The 11434-nt window shown below is 45.0% G+C and overlaps 1 protein-coding gene across 1 annotated transcript in view; it reads right to left on the bottom strand.

The window, feature by feature from the left end:
- Positions 1-2648: 2648 nt before the first annotated feature.
- Positions 2649-11434, bottom strand: part of LOC112069731 (transcription factor COE1-like) — a gene marked incomplete at its 5' end in the record, with an annotated part of 36559 nt that continues 27773 nt past the window's right edge. The window contains 5 exons of the mRNA XM_070438674.1: positions 2649-2870; positions 8132-8200; positions 8390-8584; positions 10685-10864; positions 10987-11257. Of these exons, the coding sequence (XP_070294775.1) occupies positions 8133-8200; positions 8390-8584; positions 10685-10864; positions 10987-11257 (714 nt within the window). The remainder of the gene's footprint in view (positions 2871-8131; positions 8201-8389; positions 8585-10684; positions 10865-10986; positions 11258-11434) is intronic.

The raw sequence follows: 11434 nt of genomic DNA, 5'->3' as shown, positions 1-11434 counted from the left end.
CTCATCATAGTGTCCTCCCCCCATCAGCCAGCCAGCCCCTTCCACCACCTTGCCTCCCTCCCTCCCTCCCTCCTCCTCCTCCTCTGTATCCTACATCTCTCCTCTTCTCTTACTACCTGCCACTCTCTCTGCCTTGCCGTGCCGAGCGCTCACTGTGACAGGGAAAACAGGTAAACATTCCTCAGGGCTCCAGGATAAGGAACAGCTCCACTTGTGCTACCCCCTCTCTATATTTTGCTTGTTGCACCCATTTTGAAGTATGTTAGCAGAGCACTGGTGGGGTCTCTACTCTACACTGACGACTGTGGCTTTGCATTGTTAAGGCATCTAAACTGCTGGTTCAGATTTTGGTGAGACAACAGAGGGGAAAGGGAAAATAAGATGGAAGCGAAATTGGGGGGGTGGGGGGGGGGGAGTATTTTCATATTTTTGCCAAAAATGGTCTTCCTGCTTTTAGCACACAAATGCATCGCTAGGAGGAGAAAACCCATGCATATTGTTTGTTTTTAAACACTACCAGTTCTTTTGAAAGCAAAAAAAATCTAAGCAAAAAAGATATTTATATGATATACTTATATACTCTCAAAACCTATATAACTAAATACTATAAGAATAATATGCTACTTTTACCATGTGATAAAACAAATCCAATATCAAGACAAAAAGAAAACAACAACATTTTCATTAACTGACAAATTATACAAAAATAGACAATGGCTTTAGGGTGGATGGAATTAGAAATGAAAGTATGGCTTAAAACAAAACAAAAAACACAAAAAAAAACATACCAATGAAATGTATCAAAATGACATTTAAACATGGAACATGGTAGACAACCGAATAAAAAATAATCGATACTGTCACCAAATGCAAACATACACATGAAGGACGATGAAGAAGCAATGTACAAATTCAGGAGATACATACGTTATTTATATGGATATTTTACATACTGTATATCCCTTTTTACTATCCAAAATCTCCGAGCTAAAGTTGATGAGATCATTTTGAGTATGTAGTAAACATGACATCCGTGACACTATATTGTAAAGCTGCCTTAAGACTTCTTTAAATGTATAAATATATCTTAAACAATGACTTTGGCAAAAAAAAAAAAAAATCACAAAGACTAACAAACGTATTACTATATACAAAAAAACACACATCACACAAGGAAGCAAAAAAACAATTGAAAAGGTTGGATTCAGATATTTGCTAGGCATCTGAGGAGTAGGTAACTTTTACAGTGCTGGCTATTCCATTGATCACCATGGCAGCTGGGACACCACTACACACCTCACTGTTGACTCATTAGTCTGTCTATAGTGTCTCCCAGTATTCCGTTTCTCAGATCCTAAACTGTTGTACGGTAACATGGTGGAATAAGAAGCACATTTTTAATGGCCGGCCCATGATCACAGTTTCATGGTGAGAGCATAACAAACAGAACAACTATAATAATACAAAATTTAAATTCACACGATATAGCAAAAGTGAAATGGCAACACCCTTTAAAAATGTATGGTTTCCTTCATTGAGATTTCTGGTGGATTGAGAGAAGAGAGAAGAGAGAGAGAGAAGAGAGAGAGAGAGAGAGAGAGAGAGAGAAGAGGAGAGAGAAGAGAAGAAGAGAGAGTAGAGAGAGAGAGAGAGAGAGAGAGAGCGAGAGAGAAAGAGAGAGAGAGAGAGAGAGAGAGAGAGAGGAGAGAGAGAGAAGAGAGAGAAGAGAGAGAGAGAGAGAGAGAAGAGAGAGAGAGAGAAGAGAGAGAGAGAGAGAGAGAGAGAAGAGAGAGGAGAGAGAGAGAGAGAGAGAAAACACTTAACAAAAGGGGTTCTGATGTACAGTTACAAGGACTTTGGCTGAGCGGCTCCCACAGCAAGTTAGCGGTTCCAAAGTCCATACAGTAGCGACACTGTTGGCATCCAGGGCAGGTTTCAGGCTCTGCTCTCTATCTCTGACAACCACCTAGGAGCTTGGACACGATCGGTGCACTCACAGCCACACCATGGGGTGAATGGCTGGTTATGTGTCATCATGGATAAATCACTTGCTTTCTGTGGAGATGAAGTGAAAGCGCTAGTCGTGGTGATGGCAGTCTCTGGCTTGGCATGGAGAGGGAGAGAAATGTGTATGGGCTGTTTGCGGTGGCCACAACAAAACTCGAAAGCAAGAGTTCTGCAATGGTGCATAGTTAGCTTGTGCTACCTAGCATGTATGTTGTCTTTCCTGTGCCTTATGGAGCTTTAGATTAGGGCATGTGGCATCATACGGCTGCTACTTCTAGTCATACTGTTATAGATTTGCTATTAATATCTCAGATCAAGGTCTTCACTATTAATCTGGAAGGTTCTTCCACATCACTTTACACATTGGTTGTTTATCCTTCACAAACATTTCTTCTTTCTTTTATTTAGATATCCATACCATTAAAAGATCCTCCTCTAATAGCGTGTATTACATTTTGAAATGGGACATATGTATTCTCGCACAAAGGTAAAACACAAACGATGCACAAAATAAAAGAAAGAGTCAATCCTCTCCAAATAAATACATGTTTTAGGTGGGCTTTCTGGGTAATCTGTGGCCTGCCTTTCCTCTTAAAAAGTGTCCAACAAGGTGTACAAATTCAAAAGAGGTTTGTTGCAAATTCTCTTTTTTTTTTTTTTTCTTCGTCTTCTTTTTGTTCAAATGTGATTCCTTTTAAAAAGGGCCTGAGTTACGGGTTCCATTCCTTCAATGCAGGACTGGAACGATCCAGTCCTAAACCGGAGCCTTATGTACATGCTGAGATCCATGTCTGGGTGTGTGTGTCCTTCTCCTCACCTCACACACACCACCGCTTACATGGGGACGATCATTCCAGGAATCACTGTTGGGTGGAGGAGGGGGGGGGGGGGGGGGGGGGGGGGGGGGGGGGGGGGGGGGGGGGGAGAAGGTCGGTTAATGCATAAACATTTGCCCAATAGTTTTCCCTCACATAATGATTCCTCTTAAATAAAGCAATCTGTTCTACTACATCTGCATAACAAACTATGGCCTATGAAACTATGACTCAAATACGGTTTCAAACAAGGGATAAATCTTTTCTATCTTTTCACAGCCCTGCCAAATTTGGAAATTGCACAAATGGGACCTTGAAACGCTTGATTAGTGCTGTCAAAAAACGGCCTCTTAATTGTTTGCATGCGCTGAGGCTCATTGTGTTGTGACGTATTGCATCATCCCCGGCGGCTTCAAACGACTGCATGGGGATCCGTGTCAACATGTGAGGAACAGAACTATGCTTAATGAGAGCTCCAAATCAGACCAAGTGTGACTACAGAAACGCAGTGCAGTGACGACATACCAGGCACAATACTACACAATGCTATATTACACATGGCTGGGAGGGGTTGAAATTCATCAACATCTTGTTTGTATCTACTGTATATATATATATATATATGTAATACATTTTTGACTAGAATAAACAAGAAACAAGCTCCATCATCTTCAATCATTCCCAGGGATAGGGATTGTATTTGAGTGCACGGTAAGGGTTATGCCATGAGGGATAGATGGGAATAGGGATAAGATGGGATAAGATGTGGGATAAGATGTGGTTATGCCATGAGTGGAGTGTAACATGGCCTAACGTATCCCGTGTAGTGGGACAGGACGGAGGAGGTCCTCTAAGCTATGTTCCTTAAAGTGGGGAGAAATGCTTATTGCTGCAAATTTAACTTGACGTTTAGTTCTGCAACTGCTGACAACAACAAAAGAGGACGCTGGGTGTTTTTTCTGCAGGCGTCGTGCTCTCAAACTACTGCTGATGGAATCAAGAGAGGCAGAAACAGTCATGACACACACACACAACCACACACACACACACACACACACACACACACACACACACACACACACACACACACCACACACACAACAACACAACACACACACACCACACACACACACACACACACACATACACACACACACCCTGTACACACCCTGTGTGAGCTCATTCGATAAAACACATTAAATCCTTAACCAAAATCACGAGTGTAACATACAAAACAAAATCTTTTGACATTCGTATGTCAGGCTATCAAAATGATCTTTGAATCAAACCTTAAAGGTTTCTTCAGCTGTCCCCATAGGAGAACCCTTTGAATAACTGCACTCTTAGAAAAAAGGGTTCTAAAAGGGTTTTTCAGCTGTCCCCTTAGGAGAACCATTTTTGGTTGCAGTTGGAACCCTTTTGGGTTCTACCAGGAACCAAAACGGGTTCTCCTATGGGGATCGCCAAAGAACCCCTTCTTTGGAACGCTTTTTTTCTAAGAGTGCAGAGTTGGTTTCTTAGAACAATCGGATTTATATGGAAAGCATAATGCTTCGCCGCAAATCCTGCTGATAATGCGCTTGACTGCAGAGAAACCATTGCAGCGTGTGGTATTTTCTGGCACTTCCGTGTCAGTTGTGTCATATTGTGACATAACTGACACAGGACTGGGAGAGAAGAAGCATGGATTTAGATACCGCTTCTCACTGACAGAACATCGTATATGACAGTGCCTCAACTCTGCTTTGATCTGCCGTAGTGTAACACACACACAGGCATGCCAGCACACACACACGCACGCTGTCGGCGTGTGTGTGTGTCAATGTAAATAGCGACAGTATCGATTGTCAACAGAGCCCAACAGCTGTCATTGTTGATCATTTCTCAGCATAGTGGGAGGGTTTGATCAGAGAGAAGAGCCTGTCTGACAAACAGCAGAAAGAGAGCAAGAGAGACTCTGTGCAAGTACACTACACTACAGGCTGCTGAAGAAATGGGGTTGACTCCTGGTGTCTCAGCTTCTGGTAAGTACACTACACTACACTACACTACACTACACTACACTACACTACACTACACTACACTACACTACACTACACTACACTACACTACACTACAAGCTGTTGAAGAAATGAGGTTGCAATCCTGGCGTCTCAGCTCCTGGTAAGTACTCTACACTACACTACAGGCTGTTGACGAAATTAGGTTGTACTCCTGGTGTCCCAGCTTCTGGTATGTACACTACACTACACTACACTACAGGCTGTTGAAGAAATTAGGTTGTACTCCTGGTGTCTCAGCTCCAGGCAAGTACACTACACTACACTACACTACAGGCTGTTTAAGAAATTAGGTAGTACCCCTGGTGTCTCAGCTCCTGGTAAGTACACTACACTACACTACACTACAGGCTGTTGAAGAAATTAGGTTGTACTCCTGGTGTCTCAGCTCCTGCTAGGGACACTAACTACATGCTGTTGGAGAAATGAGGTTGTACTCCCGGTGTCCAGCTTTGGTATGTACAACACTAACTACACTACACTACACTACACTACACTACCTACACTACAGGCTGTTTGAAGAAATTGGTTGTACTCTGGTGTCTACAGCTCCTGGTAAGTACACTACCTACACTACACTACAAGGCTGTTGAAAAATTAGGTTGTACTCCCTGGTGTCTCAGCTCCTGGTAAGTACACTACAACTACACTACAGGCTGTTGAAGAAATAAGGTTGTACTCCTGGTGTCTCAGCTCCTGTAAGTACACTACACTACACAAGGTGTTGAAGAAATTAGGTTGAACTCCTGGTGTCTCAGCTCCTGGTAGTACACCCTACACTACTACACTACACAACACTACACTACACTACACTACACTACACTACACTACACTACACTACAAGCTGTTGAAGAAATGAGGTTGTACTCCTGGTGTCTCAGCTCCTAGGTAAGTACACTACATGTTACACTACAGTGTTGAAAAATTAGGTTGTACTCCTGTGTCTCAGCTCTAGTAGTACACTACAAAGTAGTAAGTACACTACAAGGTGTTGAAGAAATTAGGTTGTACTCCTGGTGTCACAGCTCGGTAGTACACTACACTACACTACACTACAGGCTGTTTGAAGAAATGAGGTTGCAATCCTGGTGTCTCAGCTCCTGGTAAGTACATACACTACACTACACTAACTACACTACAGGCCTGTTGAAGAAATTAGGTTGTACTCCTGGTGTCTCAGTTCCTGCTAGGGCACACTACACTACAGGCTGTTGAAGAAATTGGTTGTATTCTGGTGTCCCAGTTCTGGTATGTACACACTAAACTACACTACACTACACTAACATACTAAGGCTGTTGAAGAAATGAGGTTGCAATCCTTGGTTGGTCTCAGTCTCTGGTAAGTACACTACACTAACGGGTGAGACAAACGGGAGTTAAATACACTTAACTTTTTTCACAGCGTGTTGTCTGTAATAGCATGTGTACATAGTCCGATCAGTAGTAAGTGGGTACGCTGGTAGTGTATGGTAGTGTACTTACCAGGAGCTGAGACACCGGGAGTAAAATTTCCAAAGCCTCTAACGCGTAGGTGTGGGAGAAGTATGTAAGGGTATATTGTACTTGTGTACAGGGTAAGTGTAAGTGTCTTACCCAGGAGCTGAGACCCCCAGGAATTGCAACCCGGTCATTTGTTTCCACCCTGTATTGCTAGCTCGCTGTGGTTAAGTGCTGATACTGATGGCGTAGATGTCAGTGTACATACCTAAGAAAGCTGGGAACAACCACAAGGCACTAATACAACCTGAAATTTCTTCACAAATCAGAAACTACTGTGTGTAGTGTCGCCTAGCAGAAGCTAGAACACGTACACAACTCAACAGAGCTAATTAATAACACTAATTCAACATTCAACAGCCTGTTAGTGGTAGTGTAGTGTAAGCTGTAGTGTAGTGTATTACCAGTGGCTGGACGACAGGCTAGTTCCAGGGAATAAAATGAGCGACGGTTGTACTCCCGGGTGTCAGTCAGCTCCTGGTAAGATAAATATTTCTTCAACAGCCTGTAGGTGTAGTGTAGTGTATGTAACTTACCAGGAGCTGTGACACAGAACCTACAAGTGAGATTACAGGCTGTTGAGAATTAGGTTGTACTCCTAGGTAGTCTTTCAGCTCCCTGGTAGTCACACTTTGTAGTACAGTACCTTAACTATACTTAGCCTGTTGAATATAAGAGTGTACTGAACTATAGTAGAGACGTGAGACACAGGAGTACACCTTAGATATTTCTTCACCTCCTCCGGTGTCTTTGAGAGTGTACTTACCTAGCTTAGTTGTATGTAGTAACTTACTAAGGAGCTGAGACACCAAGGAGTACAATCTACTATATTTCTCCAACAGTACTTCAGTGTGATGATAAGATGTAGTGTAGTGATGAGTGTCACTGTGTAGTGTACAGTGTTGTGTAAGTGCTATCAAGCTATCACGTAACTACTACACTACACTACACTACACTACACGCTGTTGAAGAAATGAGGTTGTACTCCTGGTGTCTCAGCTCCAGGTAAGTACACTACACTACACTACAGGCTGTTGAAGAAATTAGGTTGTACTCCTGGTGTCTCAGCTCCTGGTAGGTTGGTGGAGCTCTAATCATAGCATAACACTACGTACGCTATGGTTAAACAGATCTTCTCCAACACGAACCTCCTCTACTGATTATCCACACATGGCTTGGATGGTTTATTTAATAAACAAAAGGTTCATGTAAATGGTGAGATATCTCTTCGCATTGTGTTACAGTAAGGTTGTTGCCTGATGCTTGCAGCCCCACAGGACCCTATGAGCCTCCGCAACTGATGTTGCGCTCGGGCAGATACTTCCTGTATCTATGCATGAGGTCTGTTGAAGACAGCAGTGTGTCCTGTCGGCTCTGTATTCCCACACCCACACAGCTACATCCTGCCCTGCCCTCTCCCCAAACATCCTTACCCTTTCTCCCCATTCACACACAGGAAGCTAGGGACAACCACAAAAACATTCAAGCCAAATAGAAAAGGACAAACTTGTGAGTAATATGCCGACTCTGTCAAATGCCCTTGAATAAACAAAAGCACAGAGCAAAATGAGAGATATCCTCTCATCCTCTCTTTCCTCAACATATACAGTTGCAGTATGAGGATGGTTAATGTTCATGTCATGGTGAATGGGTGGGTAGATGGATGGATGGAGGAGTGGATGGATGGATGGATGGTTAATGAGGTAGAGGAGTAGAGGGGTGGATGGGTGCATGCAAGAGAGAGTAACATACTTCAGGAGAAGGCCAGGCCCTGCAGCGAGCTGGCTGTGGAGTACTTGCTAGAGTCCACAAAAGACTGATCTGAGGGAGGGAGCGCAAAGAAAGAGGGGAAGATAGGGAAGGAGAGGGGAGGAGAGAAAGAGAAAACAATGTGTTAGAGGATGGGAGGAGGAGGAATGGCAAGGGATATTGGGGACGGAGAGGTTGGTTAGAGAGCGCCACGGACTGGACCGGAAAGAACACAATGTCTCGACTGGGTGAGGGGCTCACCTTGGAGACCGTTGCCATTGGTGCTGGTGCAGGTGGGCGGGGGTGAGGTCTGGGGTCGCACCACGGGGGCGAAGGCGCTCTTCTGCTTGACGGCCGACACCATGTTGGCAGGGGAGAAGGAAAAGATCCCAGAAGAGCTGCTACAGTTAGAGGGCAGGCTGGTGGAGGACGCCATGTTGGGGCTGGAGGGAACGACTGAAGGGATGGGGGGAGGGAGGGAGGGAGAGAGAGAGAGATGGGGAGGGAGAGGAAAGGGAGACGGAGAGAGAGCGAGAGAGATGGGGGAGGGAGAGGAGAGAGGAAAGGGAGATGGAGCGAGAGAGAGACAGACAGACAGACAAAGACAGAGAGAGAAGGGGCATAGCAAGAGGTTAATTTCACCATGTGGGATTTAGAACTTATCGGAGACACAAGAGAAAGAACAACTCCGTAAGTATGCGAGGGAGTTTCAAACGAGAGGAATTTATATTCAAGTTCATTCTAACAAATGAATAGCTATCGATCAAGTATTTTCCCAATCCACCTAGCAGTGGTCTCCTAGGCAGTTAACAATTCAAGGCTCGCACACTTAGGCAACCATTTGAATTTAACATTCATTGCTCTTTAATGTTTTTCCTACTGGTTACACTTCATTAGAAGTGATTCTTGTTATTGCACCATTTAAATAGGTTTATAGCTCCATCCAAGCGGAACCTTGTAACAATGGCACAATCCATTTATCAAGTCCTAACTAATCAATTAATGAAAATTGGAAGCACAGAGCCCAGGCTTGTGGATTGATTGGAAGTGTCTAATGGAGTCAGCCAACCTTTTAAAATACTTGTTAACATCCTGGGGACCAAAGTGGTGAAATTGAATTGTTACCCCTCCAATTAGTTTATTGATTTAATTAACAGTCTTTAATTCTGTGGCCGGCCTAGAAGGGAGCTGTGATACGGCCAGTCAGGCATTGCAAACAGGCAATACCACAGTGGCTCTCAATCTAATTTCCGGGCAATCCGGTGGAAGGACACACATTGGTAAGGTGAGAGGCCGGCAGTCCTCCACCAGCCAGAACATTCCAGCACGGTTCCACCTCCTAACTATTGAGTGCTCGAAGTCTCATATAGCTAGTCGATAATCGCAGTGTTGATTCCTCTCCCTGAAAGAAATGCGTGGGTGTCGGTTCTTAGATCCATGCCAAAACTGTCCTCAAACACAAGCCTTTACAACTGGCACCCACCCCCCCCCTCCTCCCACCATCGTTAGACGCCCCCCAAAAAAACAATCGCCCGTCTCTCTTTCTGCCTCTCTCTCTCTAACACTCTCCCTCTGTGTTTTCCTAATTGGAAAAGGGTAGTCAATTAAGAATTAGCAGAAGAACGACAACCGTGTGGAAGTATGGCTGTCAGATGAAAGAGGATTAGAGGAGAGGACTGGTTTTAAAGAGTTGTTCAAGACAGGCTCCAGTGCTGGGAGACTGCCAGGCAGAAAGCCCCATAGGGAAATAGCCATAGATCTGAAGGCTTCACTGTCACACGCACCGCTGTCTCATAAACAAACAAATGGGTAGAGAGAAAACTCCTACTCCTCTCATCACTCCTCAAAGACTAGAACTCTGTATAGTAATGTGCAGCCCTTCAGGCAGACCACTGGACTACAGACCAGAACCCATACTGTACAGCTCTTCAGACAGACCACTGGACTACAGACCAGAACCCATACTGTACAGCTCTTCAGACCAGAACCACTGGACTACAGACCAGAACCCATTACCGTACAGCCTCAAACACGTGCGCTAGACCACCTAGTACCAGTCAACGACCAAACTGGACGTCAGACAGAACCCATACGCCTACAGCTCTTCAGAAGACCACTGGACTATAGACCCAGAAACCCATACTGTACAGCCCTTCAGACAAGACCACTGGACTACAGACCAGAACCCACTACCGTTACAAGCTTCTCAGACAGACCACTGGACTACAGACCAGAACCCATACTGTACAGCTCTTCAGACAGACCACTGGACTACAGACCAGAACCCATACCGTACAGCTCTTCAGACAGAAACACACACTACTGGATTAGATTAGAGTCACAGGGAGGAATGGGGGTTTCATGCATTTACAGCAGCAGTCTGGGCAATAGGGGGAGCTCTGCAGTGAATTGTGGGTGATAATGTGGGTGAGCTGAGTGTGGGTGGGTGAGCGTGAGAGCTGGGTGTGGGTGGGTCGGCTGACTGGATGGATGGAGGTGGGTGAAGGCGGCTGTGAGCTGGGTGTGGGTGAGTAGAAGAGCTAGAGTGGGACTCACTGGCGTAGGGCGAGTTGGCAGCGCTGCCGTTGAGGAAGCTGGGGGATCCTCCCAGGTTGGACATGCCAGTGTTGCCGTAGCCGTTCATGCTGGTGGTCACAGAGCTGTAGTTGGTCTGCTGGGGGGTGGAGCTGGGCACATAGCCATGTGGAGACACGCTGCTCGTGTTCCGACTGAAACCTGCACAGACAGAACGACAGAGACAGAACGAAGACAGATCAGTCACCTCGTTCAATCGAAGAAAGACGTAAAAATGTAACTTCACAGATAATGTCACAGTGACTACATTGCTATTCAGTTACCGGTTTCTATGACGATAGCGCCACACCCGTATCGACCCGCCCCCTCACCCTGATTGGCTCCCTGGGAGGACTCGGACACATTGACGGCCAGCTGGCCAGGGAAGGAGTTGACCCCCATCATGCCTGCGTGGACAGAGCTATTGCCCAGGCCGCTCAGCTGGTTGTGGTTCCTGGGAACATTGTAGAGAGCCTCTGCTATGTCCGCCGCCCGCTTCAGAATAATCTCCTGCCACAGGAGAACACAGTTAGACGAGCGTTCACATATACAACCCTGGTAGAGGAGCGCTGACAAATAAAACCGTAGCTTTCACGTGAACAACATTGCTATCAGTTAAAGTAGCATTCACATGAACAACATTGGTATCAGTTAAAGTAGCATTCACATGAACAACATTGGTATCAGTTAAAGTAGAATTCACATGAACAACATTGCTATCAGTTAAAGTAG

The sequence above is a fragment of the Salvelinus sp. IW2-2015 genome, unplaced genomic scaffold (assembly GCF_002910315.2).
Source record: "Salvelinus sp. IW2-2015 unplaced genomic scaffold, ASM291031v2 Un_scaffold1098, whole genome shotgun sequence".
Classification (NCBI taxonomy): Eukaryota; Metazoa; Chordata; class Actinopteri; order Salmoniformes; family Salmonidae; genus Salvelinus; species Salvelinus sp. IW2-2015.
This window is presented reverse-complemented; position numbering and strand designations above follow the sequence as displayed.